At 45.5% G+C, this 18,878-nt stretch overlaps 1 protein-coding gene across 4 annotated transcripts in view; it reads left to right on the forward strand.

Annotated features, from left to right (window-relative positions):
* Positions 1-153: 153 nt before the first annotated feature.
* Positions 154-18,878, forward strand: part of ETNK2 (ethanolamine kinase 2) — a gene marked incomplete at its 5' end in the record, with an annotated part of 25,614 nt that continues 6,889 nt past the window's right edge. Inside the window, 7 exons of one of the 4 annotated variants that reach the window (XR_013840347.1) lie at positions 154-583; positions 9,056-9,315; positions 11,659-11,796; positions 13,449-13,597; positions 13,996-14,079; positions 17,751-17,944; positions 18,787-18,860. Coding sequence is in view for 3 of the 4 variants with exons in the window: in XM_079982375.1 (XP_079838501.1) it covers positions 236-583; positions 9,056-9,315; positions 11,659-11,796; positions 13,449-13,597; positions 13,996-14,079; positions 17,751-17,944; positions 18,787-18,860 (1,247 nt within the window). The remainder of the gene's footprint in view (positions 584-9,055; positions 9,316-11,658; positions 11,797-13,448; positions 13,598-13,995; positions 14,080-17,750; positions 17,945-18,786; positions 18,861-18,878) is intronic. The other 3 variants (XM_079982375.1, XM_079982376.1, XM_079982377.1) reach the window with 3 other exon arrangements.

Genomic DNA, 18,878 nt, shown 5'->3' on the forward strand with positions numbered 1-18,878 from the left:
CAGCATCCGCAGCAGCATCCTTGGAGGAGGCGCGCTCCTGCTCCCTTGCCCTGGCCAATGCATCTCTCCCCGGCTCGAGCTGGCGAACGACCCCCTCCTTGTGACATCACAATCCGGGCCGCGCCGGCTGTTCCACTCCGACCCCGGAGCGGGGGGCGGAGCGGGCGGGCGAGTGACTCATGGATTCCGAGCGGGGCCGGCTCCTCCCCGGCCAGCCCCTTCCCAGCCCCTCCACATGGGCTCCCTCGCCGGCCTCCTCCAGTCGCGGAGGGGGTGGAGTTGCTGGCGCAGGCTGCGCTCGCCTTCCTTCCGCTTTCCCAACTCGCCCGCCGCCACCGCCGCGCACCTGAAGAGAGCCGCGCTGTGGCCGGGCTGCCTCCGGGGCATGGAGGAAGGAGTGGACGAGGACGAGCAGCAGAAGCAGCAGCCGCCGCCGCCACCACCACCACCGCGCGTCTCCACCAGCTACCGGGCCATCCAGCGTGTCGGCATTGCGGTGGATGAGACCAACGTCCTGCCGGGGGCTCTGCAGCTGATCCGAAAGCTGAGACCACAATGGGAGACCGAGCGAGTTAAGACCAAGGTACCGAACGCCAGAAGAGCACGGAGTTTTCTGGCCAAAGAAAGAAAGAAAGAAACCCAAACACTCTCTCTCCTCGGGGTAGCTGGGGGTGTGACGCTTGGGTTTGGAGGGGAGTCATCCAGGAGGGGCGTCTGGGGCGGGAGGCTTGGCACAAAGGGCGCTTCAGCCCCCAGCCTGAATTTGGAACATTCAACAGGTCGAGGCTGGTTTGGGGATGAGAACCATTCGGTAGTAGGATGGAGCCGGCATTGTTCTCCCTTATGGGTAACAAGATCATTTGATGGAGGTTAGCCCTTGCCAGAACCACCCCAATGCTGCCTTATTATAGTCACCTCACCCTTTCCGTGCATGGTTCTGGGTCAAGCAAGAATTAGAATCCTTGTCAATAGTTGGGAGTACCGAAGGAGGCGCTTAATCCACATGGATCCCAAGGCTGCAGTCTTGAACCTGTCATTCTGTCCTTCCAGGTTTCTAAACACAAGGTGGAACTTTATAATGAACTGATCCCCAGGTGACACACCCCATACTCAGCATTGCTTTCTTGTTTTGAGCCTTGAAGACCACTTAGTGAGAGGCAGTGGGTGCATCCAGTGCTTGGAGTAGAGAGATCTGGCAGTCTCTGTCTGTGTCTGCCCAGGCCAAGGAATTTCTGACTCAGTTTTCACATCTGTAATTCAGAAATGGAATGAATTGCCCTGTTTCCCAGTTGGGGGGCATGACTCCATAGGTGGAAAAGACAATCCTACAGAGCCCCAGGGCATGGCTAGGTATAAACATTTAGCAAGCTTCCATTTGCATTACAATATAGGCTAAGATGAACTCAAATGGGATTCCTGCAAGAAGCATTTCCTGTCCTTCCAAATGAAACAAGATTCCAAGGAGCTGCCTGGCCCTTTAACAGCTTTGAGATTACCCCCAACAGGAGAGAGTGTATAGAATAAAATTCCTGAAGGAATTCCACTGGAGTTCACGCCAGCCTATATTGTAATGCAAACATTTAGCTTCCAAAAATATTCATAGGTAGCCATGCACTGGTTTTGTATTTTTTTCCAGGTGGAAAAAATATTTACCCTACCATTCCCTGTTTATGCTCTGTTGGTGCTCAGGGGAACATACAGTCCCTGGCTCAAAGAATATAATGGTGCATGCTTCCTCCATGTCCACAAGTGCAACTTTGTTCAGGTGAACCTAGTGACTCCCATCACTTTCCCTGAATAAAATTGGGATGCTGGGCAATCTGCTCTGGTGAAAATGGGAAAGCTGTGTTCATTTCATTTGACACACCTTCTGAAGAAGCAGGGCAATACCTCACTAACATCATGCTCTGGTGTGCTTTCATGAGGGCTTTGATCATCCCCCAATCTCTTAGGCAAGGAGTTTACGTACTTCAAAGTGTGTTTGCACCTGTCTTTTCAAAAGAACAAGAGTTTATTCCCATATTCCTGAAGTGTAGTTGAATGTCATGGTTGTACCCCCGCTTCAATGAGGTACAGAGAAACTCTGTTCCTCTTTGCTTTGCCTTTCTGCTGAGAAGAAAATTAGCAGCTATTCAGTATTCCCTTGTGTAGCGTAAGGGAGGATCTTTCTGCCAAACTGTTTCTGCCCAAGGGTGAGGCAGAAGAGTGAGAGCCAGTGTCATGTAGTGGTTAGAGTATTGTGTTTGCAGGACCTGGGGGACCAAACTTCAAATCCCCACTTAGCCCTAAAGCTCACTGGGTTATCTTGTGCTACTCACTGTCTCTCAGCTTAACCAACCTTACAGGGTTGTTGTGAGGCTGCGCTCCTTGGAGGAAAGGTGGGATATAAAGGCAATAAATAAAATAAGCAATATTCAGCACTTTGCTTTCTATCTTTCAAGTAGTGGCAGGCAAACACACTTTGGAATTGTGGCTAGCCAATTGAGGCATTTCCCAGCTCAGTTCCAGAAATGTAAAAAATCCCCCCCACACACACACTCCCTGAGTCCCTGAGTTCTGCCCCGCTAGCCCTTCCCTTTCAATCTACCTGGTGGCAATGGTCATAAGCTGCAAGTCTTGCTGAGAGGCCTCCATTTCCCAATATACTTGGGACATGGGCTGTTGTTGTTATTGCATTCACAGTGCCATGGGGCTGGGAGAGACACACCCTTTGTATATTGTAATCTGAGCTGAAGAAGAATTGTGTGTGTTTATGTGAATCATGCCCACTTTGCAAATGACATGAGCATTTGTATCTGAACAGTTTCATATCCTGGACCAGGTCATTGCTGACTTCCAGGATGTCCCTGCTAACTTTCATGCATCTGACTGGAAAGAGATCTTAACTGTCACTCTGGCTTCCTGCCCCAATATAATATCAAAAAGAAATTGGGTCACGTGTTTTTTGGTCTTCTGCCTTTTTGACATAATTTTGCTAGCGGTTTCATGGCAGATTCTGACATGCAGTTGCTCTTCATTGCAGCCCCCACTGCCCCACCCATTCTAAGACTATGGTTTGCATATGAACTTAGTGCAGGCATCGTGGCTCAGTGTCAAGCGAGCTTTCCTCCTTTACTTTCCCCCTTCATTTTCCCCCTCCAACACACCTTTGCTTAATATCCAGCCTAATCGAAGAGTTCTGACTGGCTCAGAAGCTAACATGTTATTTTGTTGACACATTTTGTGTCTCAATATTTATTATTATTATTATTATTATTATTATTATTATTATTATTAAATAAAGAGATATTTGAATTTTTCTCCCCCAAAGTGGCAGTTTAACCCTTTGCCATGCATGCTAACCTTTTCCTTTGCTGAGGGCTTGTTTGGTGGCTTTCTGTTTGAGAAAAGCTTATATATTTGACATACAGAGGATTGGCAAATAGCACTCCAGGAGGCGACATCATCATCCACTCTGTGTAATGAGCGCTGGGGTTTCATCCCTGCTTTGCTACACCACTGTTGAGGGAGCTGATTAGAGAACCAGTGTAGTATAGTGGTTAGGAAGCCCACAGTTCAAATCTCCACCCGACCATGAAATCCACTGGGGTAACCTTGAACCAGTCCCTGTCCCTCAGCTTAGCCTACCTCTCAAGGTTGTTGTGAGGGAGGAAATGGAGCTAGTAGGAGCTGTGGCTGCTTCCTTCTGCTCCTTGGAGGAGAAGCTGGGTATAAATAAAGGAAGGCAATAAATACCAATTAAAAGAAAGTTCACCAAGATGCAAATGGGTGCAGACATCCAGATTTACTATTACTGCCTCTGAGGCTCTGCAGGGCAGCAGAGGAAGCACTGCAGCTGCAGCCCCAGCCACTTATGGCGTCAGAAGGGGGGCGCAGGCAGATTGAGCCTGATCCCTGTGCCAGCTCCAGACTGGCACAGTAATCAGGCCCTGTGGTGGTTGGTGCAGGCTGTGAGAGCTTGGGATCAAACCAATCTTAGGTTGGCTAAGTCACACCCTGTCCATTTGGGGGCCTTTTGCTAGTCTCCACTGGTAGGAATACCACTGACACACTTTCTGCCCTCCTGCCCATTTGGCAGGTTGGCATCACTCTGTCAGCAGTAGCTGGAGGGAGGCCAGCTGAGCAGGCAGAAGCAGGGAGAGGGATGTTTCCTCTCAATTCAGACCCCCAAACAGTTGCATTGCCGCCTAATATTCAGCCCCGTGTTGGTGAAAGAGCGCAATGAGACCAATTCCATCCATAAAGGGTGCAAAGGCAATCTGTGCAGGCCATTCCCTTCTCTGTGCACCCCTCAAAAAGGATAAGGTAACCTCAAATGTGTGTTTGGAGGGTTCCCACAAATGGAAAGGATAACGTGGGTTTGAAAGGAAGAGAGACGGATCTGTTATATTTGTTTGCATGCCCAATTTGGCCAGGTGCCTACAGCAAGCAGATTCCCAGGAAGTGTGGGGAGTCAGTGACAGAAGGATCATTACAAATTTATAAATTGTCAAGTGTAATCAAACAGAAAAAGCTGTGTGGAAATGAATGGTAAAGGTCATTCGCAAACAGCCGGGAAAGAATGAGGCTTCAAATGAGGCTGCAAGTTCTCTGGGGCAGAGATTCCGTCTGTATGTTATAGGGTTGCTCAGTTTATAGGGGAAGGGGCATAGGAGCCCAACCCCCTTACCTTATGTGACAGTCCTCTTAGGGACTGTTTTGGAAAGCTACAAGGGAACCTTACTTTGACTGAAATTAGCAAATGGAGCTTGAGGATATTTCCTGTATTTTCCTCCATAATTTGAGCTTTGTGCTTGACATACCTGTATACATAGAACACCCAGATCCTGACATCCAAAGCAATGCTAGGCAACTTGTTCCCTTAGCACAAGGATTTATGCTTGCACAATGGAACTTTCTCCCCTTTCCTCTCTCTTGATGTCCCCTAAATCTGTTCTGGGGTTGCTCCCGAACCCTCTGAGGCAGATTTGGAGAGGGCAGGAGGCACATGTAGGGGGAGGAGAGGGGAAGTTCTATTGCACAAGTGTAAATCTTGGTGCTGATGGAAAGAGTGCATTGGATGTTACCCATGATCTCGCCTCGCCACACCTAGGATATGTTGAACAGACTGGAGGAGTGCCTCTGCTGCAAGCTGCTGCATACTTTTGGGTTGCTGGGAAAGGGTTTTGCCCACTTCCTCATCTTGGGGAAAGCAGTGTGGAACCAGCCTTCTGCTTCTACTTACCCGCATCTCTGACTGACCACAGTTCTTGCTTCATCAAGCTTGGGAGGAGGAACAGGTTTGCAAAAGTCCCCCCCCCCCTGCTTGCCCTTCCGGCCATCGCTCATACCACTGCCATGGGTGGTACAGCATGCTAGGCCCACTTCTCCAGATCTGGCCCAGTGCTATGGCACCAGCGAGGACCCTAAAGATACGGGGGGGGGGGGGAGAGAGAGGGGGGGAGGGGAAGGGTGCAGGTTACACAACGAAGTGGGTCCTATTTGCAGAGGGTTATTGAGGATTAACCATTAAGCAGCTAAAATTCACAGGAAAGTGTTGTGGGGATAAGTGCCAGTAATCCTATTAAGGTCCACAGGAAATATCCTCCATAAGCTTTATAGCAAAAATAAAGAATAAAAATTGAAAGCACAACCAAAGTTCATGTCATCAGCATGGAGGTCACATAGAAATACAGTTGCAAAAATATATGGAGAGGTGGCTGCTTGAGGCATTCTTTTGGCAAGGAACTGCTCTCCCCTTCCTCCACCCTGATCTTTTTAGATGGAAACTGCCGCTGCTTCCCAATAATGATCAGACTTAAGGTCTTCCCAATTTAGCCCAGCTCCCTTCTCCTCGCTGAAGCCTTGCCTGTTTCTTAGCATCCTGGGATGTGGAGAAGACACAAGCAGCTTTTTCGTATATTGTGCATCTGAGGACTGACTGAGCCCAGGCAGGATATGAAAACAGGTCAAACCTTTATGAGCTTGGATCAAGGTAAACCCAGATCCCTGTGCACAGTTCACTAAGGCTAAAGCAGATGCATGTATAGATGTGCTGAAGGTACTGAGGATCTAATGCTGCCCTGTTAGAAATGACCTCATGAGCATGTACAAAGGAGCACAGAGGGCACACACAAGTCCAAGAGCTTGTTTTTTGAGCCTGGGAAAAGGGAGAATTCCATATGCTGAGGCAGGCAGCCAAGCGCCAGGGAGAAGGCAAAACAAAACCCTCTGTCCATCTGTGAGGAGCCGTCAAAGCAACGAGGGACGCGTCCTCATCAGAGACATCTCCATTGATCAGGCCCTCCCAACGCCACACATCTCACAGCTTGTTTATGTCTTTGGGTCCTAAGTTGTTCAGTATTAAACTTGTTGTGCTAATTCAGGTGTTTCTCTGAATTGGGGAGGCATTTGCACTGCTGTCAAGTGTTCCACCAGTTAATCCATTCTTTCATTTCAATTCAAAATGATCCTCAAGGTGGCATGCAATAAAAATAAACCAAATGCAATTACCCTTGGGCTCCTTCTACCCTCTTCGGCATGGCTCTTAAGTAGTAAACACATCCTTCCCAAGTGCCCCAGATCTTATTAAGTCGCATCAACCTTTATCCTTGCAGTCCCCTGAGTGTTGGAAGTTTATTTATCAAATGTAATTTTTGTGCCACTTGACTTAAAAATAATAATAAGTAGAAAGTCCAAAGCAGTTGGATGTCCTTTGTTTGGCTGCACACTCCTTATTCCCTGGAAGATGACTGTGACCAGTCTTTACATTGTCCAGGGGCAGTGAGGGCGTGGCCAGGTGGAGCACCTGTGCTCCAGGTGAGCTGCTGACCAATGGCTTTTGGTGCTTCAGGGAAATAAAATTCAGAGGTAGTCCAAACAAAAGCTTCCGTAGTTGTTAACTATTTTATTTATAATGTCAGTATCAATTCAAACCATAAAGCACACACACACATGATTTACTCTCCACCCTCTCCTTCCCCTAGCTGCTGCCCTCCAAATGTTTTAGACTACAACTCCCATCACCCCTGACCAAGCTGACTGGGAACATCTGGAAGACACCAGGCTGCCTGCCCTACAGTGATGCTTTCCTCACAACTTAGGCACTTTTTTCTTTTTTCTTTACATTGCACAGCTTTGCTTTCCCACCATGATTTCATGGAGCTTGTATCCCAAGGGTTGTTTAAAATAATCCTTCATGACCACAATTCTGCTTTTGCAGAGATTTCCCTCATGCAGGTCAAACAGAGATGTCCACAGTCCCAGTTTGTACTTGTTGTGAGCTATTAGGACAGTCCACTCAGCACTGGCATAATGCAGTGCCTGGGCAAGGGGGGAAAGTGACTGGGCATATGCAAAGTGGTTATGAAATCTGGCTTCTTCGTGGATCCACTTTTCTTTTCCCAGCATAGGAATTTAATCTAAATTGATGCTCAGATGCAGTAAGCCTTGGTGCCTTCTAAAACCAAGCTGGATTACAAGTCTTTTGAACCTATTTATCATTTTTTAATTGGTCCACCCAGTTATAATATTAAAATTACACTTGCATCATCTCTGTTGTCATCAGAGTACAACTGCTCCTCACTGCGATATCCTAAAATCCATCTTTTCTTTCATCTGGTACTACAGCACTACTCAAGCATCTCATTTCCACCCTTTTCGTACAGCAGCTCCTTTGCTGACTCTCATGCATACTAAAAAGTATCTAAGATAGATTCCTTATGCCAAAGAGTTCACATCACAAATATGCCTCTTACTGTGGCTCAGCCCTGCCAACCTGATTTCTCTCTTCCCACTACCCTTTGCATTTAGCTATTTTTTATCTTCCTCTCTCCCATTTTATCCTCACAACAACACTGTGAGTTTGGTACAGCAGAGAAAGAGGAGAGAGAGAGACTGGTGTAAGGTTGCCTAGCTGAGTGGGGATTTGAACCTTGCTGTCCCTGGTCTTAATTCAAAACTCTTAATAACCATTATTACACTGTGTTGGTTTCCAGCACACAACCTGAACAAGATGCTTGCTGATGAATAGTGTAAATGAGCTGTTCTGTGGCATATATTGCCATGATTTCAAGATATGATCATCTTCCTAATACCGTACCTATCCATACAGGTTTGAGATTTCACAAGACTGTTTTGCACTGCATTTTATTTTATTTCATTTCATATGGAGGTGAACTTGCTTAGAAAGTGAAATTTAAGGAAATACCTAATGAAACGACATCATAGAAAATTGGTAATTGCTTCATTTTGAATTTTATTCTATCTACCCAGAGCTTGAGGATCAAATGCACACAATTGTGGAAAGACAAGACATACAGGGAGAACTTTTGAATGGTGGAACCAAGCAAAGTTGAAGAAGCAACTGGTGTCATGGGGTGGCCATGCAGTTGCCTTGGCAGGGCTGCCACATTGATGGTGGTGGCTCTGCTGGTGCAATTGCACTGCCCTGACCCTCACCACTGTCCTGCTCCATTACAAGCCCCATCCCAGTAAACAACAGCAATGGCCATGTTTGGAAGGATATGTCTGTTGTACCACATGCCCCACTTCTAAATAGATGATCAGTAGTATTATTTGTTTCAGAATCTGTGGCTCCGCAAACAATTTCTAGATATCAAGGACATGTGAAACTGAGAGCTACATATTCTTTCCATGCACTTTTGGCAAAGCAAACACAAGTGTCATTCTTCACAAAACATGGAATCTGTACTTTATTCCTATTCCTAGAAAATAATAATACTTAATAAAAATAAGAACAATACTTGGCCTTTTTATTTAGTATTATAGGCTATTAATAGGTTTTCTTTTCATGGTGGGTAGTATCCGACTAAATATTTGTGCTAGTGCATTTGCAATGTCAGGATTGGGTTCGTTTATTATTTTGTTAAGAATTACGCTTGGTGCTGTAATGAAACCGACTCTGGGCCACCAAAAATTGTGTCATAATAAATATGGTTAGTCTTTACGGTGCCACCCCTTTGTTGTTGTTGCTGCCATAGACCAACACAGCTACCCCTCTAGACACTGCTACACCATGACCTAACCACTTCCTCTCTATCTATTCCTCACTCAGCTCTTCACTGAAGGCATCACCAACAAGCTCATGGCTTGCTTCACAGCTGAGAACATGGGGGATGCAGTCCTGGTGAGGGTCTATGGCAGGAAGACAGAGCTTATTGTGGACCGTGCTAATGAGCTGAGGAATTTCCAAGTGCTTCAAGACCACAGCTGTGCCCCTAGTCTCTATTGCACCTTCGAAAATGGCTATTGCTACGAGTTCATGCCAGGGAAGGCCTTGGGACCAGAACATATACGACAGCCAAATATATTCAGGTGTGTGTGTGGAATGGGAGGTGGGGGGTTGTGTATTTCCTACTCTAAACAGAGGCCTATTGCTTCTCTGTCAGAAGGAGTTCCTACACTTGGTGGACATACGAAGAGTTTTGTGGGTGCTTGGCTCCTCCCAAGTTGTTCTGCTGCTGTAATGAGTCATGGCTTGGTTTAACATATTACCCAAACCCAGTCTTGTGGCTTAGCTTTCCAACCATGAGCTGCAACCAGGGTTTATTCTAAGGTTTACAGCTTGTAGTTCATCTAGGAGAACTAAACTACAAGCCTGGGTCACTGACCAGACTAGCTGTGGCCAAAGGTAGGTCTTTCTATTGAAGGAACACAAGATCTGGCAGTAGCCTTGACCAGAGAGAAATCTGTGACACATCATGAGTTTTGTGTCCTTTGGCTGACCTCACAGACAGAGGAGAGGACCAGGGGGAAAATAATAATTCTATGATGTAGTAGCATCCTGTTTTTTCTCACATAGCTGTCACAGTGTGGCTATGCTGAACATCAATGAATGGTGAAAGGGAACTTACACATTCTTGCTGAGTTTCCTGGAAGTATAGTAAGCCAGAGCCAGCAGAGCAAGAAACTTCCCCTGCTTGACACATTCAGCAAAGTCCTGTATCCAGAAGGTGATTGGACTTTTGTAGATTTAGAATCAACAGAAATCTAGGGAATTGCACACTTTGGGAACCAAGAATCATTCTCCCACTTTGCCTCCATTTAATAAGAAATGCAACTCCACTGGCAGGCAAAGAAGACTGAAGGCATCAGGGAAATTACTGTCAGTTTGAGCCATGTTAATGGCAATTTCACATGGTTTATAGACCACAAGAGGTATGTCTTTTCACTGTACAGATCCCCTATAGGTAGGTAAGTGGTGTAATGTCTAATTGTATCATGGATTATCCAGTTTGACAGTGAACCAATAGCGCAGAGCCTCAGTTGCCCACAATCTAGGCTTAGAGGTAGCAGCATGTTTGAAAACAGAATAAGCAGTCAGTAGAATTCCTGTGATAGCTTAACCGGAGGAGAATTGTTAATATGTGAAAGGCACCCTTTGTTCATTATTCCCTAGGAATGGAACTACAAATCTTACCGTAAACTTGAGCGTGCTCTTCTTTCGCAAAAAAAAAGAAAAGAAAGAAAAGTGAAATCTTTGTTGTTGTGGCCCTGTGCTACAGTGGGTTGGAGCCAGGCTTATTCATGCTTAGAGCAGCCCCATGGAAATCAATAGGAGTTGATAGTCACAACTAACTGAAGACACATTGATTTCAATAGGCCTACTCTCAGCCAGTGGCATAGCTAGCTGCTCAGGTGCCCGGTGCTGCGTGTGCGTCCTGCAGCCGGGGGCGGAGCAAGCCACCCAAGGGGGTGGGACGAGCCAAGGCAGGGCACGCTGCATGGAGCCTCTCTGCAGCCCCCCTCTCAGCTGTAGGGTGGCTGAGGCGGTGGGCAGACGAAAGCTCCACGCTGCTCAAAAAAGCAACATGGAGCTTGCAGGCAATCTGCCCACTGCCTCCCCCTAAGGAGAGACACGTGGCTCAGGCATGCTGCAGGCACCACGGTGTGGCACCCAGTGCCCCCCGCCTCACCTAACTACCAGTGGCATAGGAAGGGGGGTACAGTGGGTGCGGGAGTTATTATTATTATTTTTTAAGTGTCATGAGCCCAATTTTTAAAAATTTATTTTAAAAACACATTGTTGTTGTTTAGTCGTGTCCAACTCTTCGTGACCCCATGGACCAGGCACTCCAGGCACATATTTCGGCCATTTTGTCACACAAACCCCCTCTGTGATGACACATGAGACGGACCACACACCCCATATCCCCCTTCCTACGCCACTGCTATCAGCATGACTAGGTCTGGCTCCAACTCAGTGTTCTGTTTCTGAGAAGTCACTCAGAAGCCTTCGCCAATTTGCTGCCTTCCAAATGTTTTGGACCACAGCTCCCATCAGCCTCAGACAGTGGTCAGGGATGATGGCATATGTTGTCCAGCAACATCTGGAGGGCACAAGGTTTAGGAAGGCTGTGGTAGACTATGTTCTACCATTTTATATATATTGAAGGTGGGTTAAGGGGAGTAAATGATGTTTGAAGCTGCTCCAATTTACAGGGGATTCGGTAGAAACATTTTAGATTTCTAGCAGGGAAAACCATGGAGCACTTTTAAAGTTAAGATACCAAATTACATTAAGTTGAATTCACACGCCAGACTGGATTTTAAGTGGGTGTTTGGCTGCAAGTTTTGCTGTTTTCTAGAGGCTGCCATAGCTTCCATTAAAAGCAGTGTGTGGCCACTGAACAACTCTACTTTTGTGATTTATTTTAGGCTAGTAGCCCATGAAATGGCTAAAATGCACAGGATTCACACCAATGGAAGCCTCCCCAAGCCTTGCCTATGGCATAGACTACACAAGTACTTTAACATTGTGAAAACAGAGTTTCCAAGAAAGGCATCTAATTCTGGGTAAGGAAATCAAGAGTTAATCTCTAATAAAGGCATTCATTATCTGGTAGCTTTGGCCTGCTATGTTGTAGTTATTTCAAGCATACGACATAAGAACTGGAATAGAGAGAACTCACTGGAACTAATATTAAGAACACAAACACAGAGCAGAGTGGCAAAGTCGTAAATGGATCCTAGACTTTGTCACTAAAACTTCACAGCCAAAAGGATGCAACTAATGGTTCTTGCAGCTATAAACTATAAAGGGGGAGACAGTTCTGCCTGGTTTCAAAAACTAAGCCTATTCAACACCCACTGTCAGGGTGGGTGTCAGGAACAGGTCAGCAATAACTCACAAGGTGTCAGTAGAATCAGTGGCGTAGCATGGGGGTGCAGGGGGGCCGGCCGCACCGGGCGCAACATCCGGGGGGGGGGGGCGCTCGCACTCGCAGCTCTCTGCCCCTACCTGGCTCGCTCACTCTCTCTCACTGCCTTGCCCCGGGTGCTGACAACCCACGCTACGCCACTGAGTAGAATTAACTCTTTATCCCAAAGCTCTCAATATGTCGTCTCCTCCCCCTTGTCCTTCCTAAGCAATCTGAGACTCTGACACCTTGTCTGACTCTCCTACGCCCTCTTCATACCTCTGCAGGCTCTGGAAGACCTATGGGGAGGAGAGCTGGTCACAGCAGAAGGAGGAGATCCTCCTGCTTCTTCAGAAGCCTATTCATCATTTGGTTTGAGTCTAAGTAGCTAAACCACATGTTTTCCAAATTTTGGGGGTGTCATGGACTGGCTGGATGCAGAGGAGCAGTGGGAGGCATCAGCTGGGGAACCCCCATGGGGAACCCCTAGGGGAAGAAGGCTCAGAGCCAGGGGATTGGTGGTAGGATGACAATGAATGGTCAAGAAGGAACAGATGGGAAGGAAGAGGTGCTGGAAGCTGAAAAGATAACAGGGTATAGTGAGCAGGAAGAGAGTAGTCCAGAATCAGAGTATTTCAGGCATTCAAACTTGTCCACCCTTGTGTCACAGTGTGAGGTCACTTGCATTGAATTCTATGGATTGTCCTGTTTGCAGTAACATGTGCCATGATGAAACCGAGGTGAATCAAGAGTCCTAAATAGCTGCTTTCAGGCTGCACTAGCTTATAATCAATCTCTTGAGTGTGCAAGTAAATTAAAGAGTGAAGTAGAATAAAGGCAGTTGAGCTCATAAAATAATTTTCTGTTTCTACAAGGAGAACCTCCTTGGATTTCATGCAGAAGCTGCAAAGAGTCCCTTCGGAGATGATCTGATCCTTCAGAGAGATTTTATGTTAGTAATATCAGTTTAAAGTTGCAGGACCGTATAACAATGTTTGTCCAAGTAAGGAAGCTCTACACTAGTAATACAGTCTCATTTTGGTCATTTGGGGGTTTGATGTTTTACTGCTGGTGATCACTGGCCCCAATACAGGATTCAATTCTAGTAGATCTATTCATCATGCTGGCTGGGACCAATGGGAATGAAGTCCAGCAACATCTAGGGGACCACAAGTTCTCCGTCTCTGTCCTAGGAAAATCTTTCTCCAGAATAAGAAAACCCTGTTTTACCAGTTTTAGAAAACTCATCCCTTGCACTAAGAAAGGTTTAGCATCTGCAAGTGGCTTCCTTTTCTTTTCCTTCCTAAGTCTCCATCAGGACATGCACATTCCCAGCCTAGAGGTGTTAGAAGAAGAGATTCGGTGGATGAAAGAACATCTCTCCCAGCTTCGATCTCCAATAGTCTTTTGCCACAATGACCTTTTGAGCAAGAACATTATCTACAACAAGGCAGAAGGTTTGTTGCCTAACCAGCAGGTTACCAAGTTGGGGGGGGGGTCACAACTATTTTAAACTCTGAAATTAAAAACACTTAAGACAAGCTGCAGTCACAGGAATTGAGTGGGTCCTGAAAACATATTTTTTGGAGTAATAAATACTTAATGCTTTGCAAAGCACTCAGGACCTAATAATGAGAAAAAATATCAGAATGCAAACGCCAGAGAAGCTCTCCTGTTTCTTTGAAGAGACACTGGGTCTAACAGTGTTAATCCTACTCACACTGGACCTGTTGAAAATAATGGACACGACTGCCTTAAGTTCATTAATTCCAGTGGTTCTACTCCGAGTAGAACTTAGTGGGATACAACCCACTCTGCCCAAGAATCCCAACTATTTCTCTCATTGCTTTTTCAGGTCACGTCCGGTTCATAGATTATGAATACACTGGTTACAACTATCAAGCATATGACATTGGGAATCATTTTAACGAATTTGCAGGTGAGTTAAACTCACCTTTGGTGCTGTCTCTGCCCCCCCTTTCCCTCCCTTCTTCCATCTCGCTTTCTCTTGTCATTCTTATTCTTCGTGGAAGCAGAAAATAGCCATTCAATTCCTTTTTACCTGTCTTCAGAGGCATAAGCTGAAGCTTTTTAAAAACTGATTTGCAAATAATCGTATTATTACACACATTATCAAGCACTAGTAATTAAGTTTATGCATGAAAAGGAATTGCCTACCTGCCTACCTGTGATCCAATAAATTTCCCTCCAGAAAACAAGAGAAACATCTTACTGTTCCATAGGTCTGAAAGGTCTACGCCATCGAGATGTTCATTCCTTTCCCACACAATCTGTTTTCTTACTAATTTCATAGTAACACGAACTACCTCCGCTCCTTTAAGGCCTAATGCTTTTGTCTAATATATTAAATTACTGGGACCCACTTATTTAAACTCCTTTCATAATCTTACAGAAGGGCTGTCAAAGAAATAAAGCAAATATACACCTTTATTGTTCCCAGGACAGTATAGGGAAGAATTCAGCATAGCGCTAAGCACATCACTCTGTCAGCGCAAGCATATCTGCTTGCCTGATGCAAAGATCTGCCTTCTCCTTCCCCTGTGTGCAATTCTGGAGTTTCCCCAACACACCCTGAGACCATTTGCGGGAGCCTGATGGGAGGAGGCAGAGAGAAATCCCCGCTGTGCTATCAAAAGTCCTTGTATGGGTTTTCACCGGTAGGGCTTGCTAACTGAATCCTGCAGGTTATTTGGGTAGGCTGACCACTCCCTATACTTTGACACAAAGTGGGTAAAACATAGGATACTTCAGATTCTAATGTTATTCCACTTCAGTTCTTTCTCAGTTGTTGCACAGCTGTTGCCACTTAATACTTTGGTTCTTAAACAAGGTGGTACTTCCTGTCAGTTACACACCCCTTTGAGAACCCTACTCCTGAGGTACTCCAGGTAACAGACCCAGGAATCACCACACCCCTCTTAACTGGTTTGGGAGTCTTCTCAATGTAGAAGAATCTCTCCCTCCTGACTGGAATGAGTCCTAAGTAGTATTTTCACAGCTTCTACTTCTCCTGGCTCAGCCTCAGCCTCCCAGTTAATTCCTGGCCTATTACTCTTACAGGACACCACACACTGTCCTTCACACTAAGCTCAGAAACTCCTTTCTCTAGCTTGTGATATATTCCTCAGAGTGGATGTTTCTACCCAGAACCAACTCTCTCTCCTCTCACTCCCTATCTCCCAACCTATTCTCCCAACTCTGGTCCATGGGGTCACGAAGAGTCGGACACGACTAAACAACAACAACATTCTCCCAACCTCTATCCCAACCTATAAACTGTCTCTCAAAATCCTCTCCTTTTCAAACCCCTCTCCTGGAACCCCGGCCAATAAGAGGCTGCCATTCGTTAACCGTTTGCTGGCAGGGAAAAAGAAAAAGAAACAAAAACCTGCCCAGCAAAAACAAACACATCACAGCTGCCTCCGCCATCTTTCTTTCTGGAAGTCCAGTCTTGAATAGTACTGATGCTCTCTTATATTATGTGGATGCTTTTTGTGCTAGAAAGTTATGCATCCTCTGTTTTAAAAATGGCAAACTTCTGGCAAACAAGGCTAGCCGTACTAACGTATGGCAAAATTAGTACTTTTGGATTGTTAAAAGATTATTTCCACCCCACCCCCACCCCGTAATTCTGATTCAAAGGATGGATTAGAAGCAAGCTCCTTTGGAAGGACCTGCATGTAATTATCCAGGTCTCTATATTAATTCTCTGCTAACTGAGCTTTTATGTAAGACAGGAAATCATTGTGTGGCTAATTACATCTGCTCTCATCTCAGCTTGCATTCTGTTTCCACGAGGATCATAAAAGCCAAGCAAGGTCAAACTGGAAGAGTTTCAGAAGGGACAGCAAGAATCAGAGACAATAATAATATGCGGCTGTTATTTTGAAGTTGTTGTTTTTAACTGCTATTTAAAATTGTGGAATTGGAAGCTTGTATTTTGTTGATGTGCTGTAGCCCACTGTGCAGAGGGTATTGGCTGTCTACAAATACAGTAAATCAGTGTTTCCCAAACTTTCTCCCACCATGAACCAGGGGAAAATTGCTGAGGGTCTTGGTGGCCCAATTAATTATTTTTCTGCCTGTTATAGCAATTGTAATGAGCTGTGCTAAACATACTGTGACTTTACAATTGTATGTTTATTGCTTCTTTTATTTCTTATACAGTCGTACCTTGGTTTTCGACCAGCTTAGTTCTTGAATGTTTTGACTCCGGAACACCACCAACCCAGAAGTGACTGTTCCGGTTTGCAAACTATTTTTGGAAGCTGAACATCCAACGAGGCTTACTCGGCTTCCGATTGGCTGCAGGAGCTTCCTGCAGCCAATCAGAAGACGCGCTTTGGTTTTCAAACGTTTTGGAAGTCGAACGGACTTCTGGAACCAATTCCATTCGACTTCCAAAGTACGACTGTATTTTTTATTGTACTACAATTTGAATTCAATGGGGGGGGGATATAAATAATAAGGCAGTGGTTGTGCTATTTCCTGTTTTCAACCACAAAGACAGGACCAGTGCAGCTTAGTGGTTAGAGTGTCAGACTAGGACCTGGGAGACTAGGGTTCAAATTCCACTCTCAGCCATGAAGCTCACTGAGTGATCTAGGGCCAGTCATTGCCTCTCAGCCTAACCTACCTCACAGGATTGTTGTGGGGATAAAATGAGGAAGAGAACCATGTGCACCACCTTGAGCTCATTAGACAAAAAGGTGAGGTACAAATATTAATTTGATAGGCATGATGAGCACCATTGATGGCATTTCTACAAAACAGATGTGAGCCAGATTGAAATACTCACTTAATACTCAACCATTGTTTGTACCAAGCATAGGAGAGAAAACAACAACAACAACAACAATAATAATTTTATTATTTCTACCCTGCCCATTTGGCTGGGTTTCCCCAGCCACTCTGGGTGGCTTCCAACAAAAGATTAAAAATACATTAAAACATCAGTCAGTAAAAACTTCCCTAAACAGGGCTGCCTTCAGATGTCTTCTAAATGTTATATATTTGTTTATTTCTTTGACATCTGATGTAAGGGTGTTCCACAGGGCAGGCACCACTGCCAAGAAAGCCCTTTGCCTGGTTCCCTGTAACTTTGCTTCTCGCAGGGAGGGAACTGCCAGAAGGCCCACGGCACTGGACCTCAGTGTCCAGGCTGAACAATGGGGGTGAAGACGCTCCTTCAGGTATATTGGGCAGAGGCCATTTGGAGCTTTAAAGGTCAGCACCAACACCAAAAGCTTGAGGGAAATGAGAGCACAAGGACCAACCACTTCTGCCAAGACATAACACAGCTATAGGGAGAGTTAGTATTGCCTTCTCCAAACATGTTTGTTTCTTCCATTTTAACCTTAACACCTGCAGCTTTTAAAAAAGCAGTTCAGCTTGGAACTATGTAAGCCAGTTCAACTGCCAGGTGACCCAGCGGTGCAAACAACTCTTAGCATCCCTCAAAAGTGTCCCTGTGACCTCACTGTGCTTGCCACCATTGTTCTTGAGGCTTAGCTTTCAGGCATCCTGAACCCACTGAGCTGTCCATACTGTCCCATGTCATGTTCTGTCAATTGCCTTCTCCTGCTCCAGGACTGAACGAGGTGGACTACAGCCTGTACCCCTCCAAAGAGATCCAACTGCAGTGGTTGAGGCACTACCTGCAGGCCTACAAAAAACTAGGCCAGGAGGACCTGGGGGGAGGAAGCAAAAGCAGAGGAGAGAGTGGAGCTGTGTCTGAAGAAGAGCTGGAGAGCCTCTATGTGCAAGTGAACCAGTTTGCTTTAGTGAGTATGTGCATCACAAAGAAAGTGAAAGGAAAGAGGGAGAGAATATTGCAGACACTGGACACTGATAGCACACAGTTCACATAACTCTGAGGGCCACTTTTACATTTTGTCAACTCAAGAGAGCTGCATCACTCCCTGTTAATGGTTCACCTTTCCCTTTTCACAACTTTTTCTCTGCAGTCTTTTTCATCTTCTTGTACCACCAAAGGTCAGTTTCCTCCACAATGAATTCTTCCATTTAAACGCCTGCTGATTTTTTCCCCATCAGGCTTAATGCAGGCAATTAAGACTACATCTTTCCACAATGGTTAACTGCTGTCTCTCTTAAACTTTTTGTATGGTTTTAATTGTATGGTTTTATGTGCTGTTGTTGCAAAATTGCTCCGATATTTTTAATGACAAGTGGAATTCTTTGAAAAAACGTTGAAAAATCGCTCTAGTGTTTGCAGAAGATGATTGTGCTGGGGATGTCACAGGAACAAGTCAATATGTGCATTTTGCAGCTGGATTTTTCCTGGTTCAAACGAAGCCATACATTACACTTGCAGAGTCTTAGAATCATTGAATTGTAGAGTTGGAAGGAATATGCAGCTGTCCCGTATGGGGATCAAACCTGCAACCTTTGCGTTATCAGTACCACACTGAGCTATCCATGCTGGGTCAGTTTTTGTAGCTTGGCCCAAGACAGAAGCACATGTACTTCTACTGAATGCAGTGAGTGGATTTTCGCATCACCTTCACAGCTTTTAAATTTGTATGCTTGTCTTCACTCACACTTTCACTCACTCTCACTTAGGCAATCCCAAATATGTGTCCTTGATAATTCTCTTTTTTCACAGGCCTCCCATTTCCTGTGGGCTTGCTGGGGCCTGATTCAAGCCCAGTTCTCTACCATAGACTTTAATTTTGCCAGGTGAGTGTGATTTATTTG

The sequence above is a fragment of the Podarcis cretensis genome, assembly GCF_951804945.1.
Source record: "Podarcis cretensis genome assembly, chromosome: 6".
NCBI lineage: Eukaryota > Metazoa > Chordata > Lepidosauria > Squamata > Lacertidae > Podarcis > Podarcis cretensis.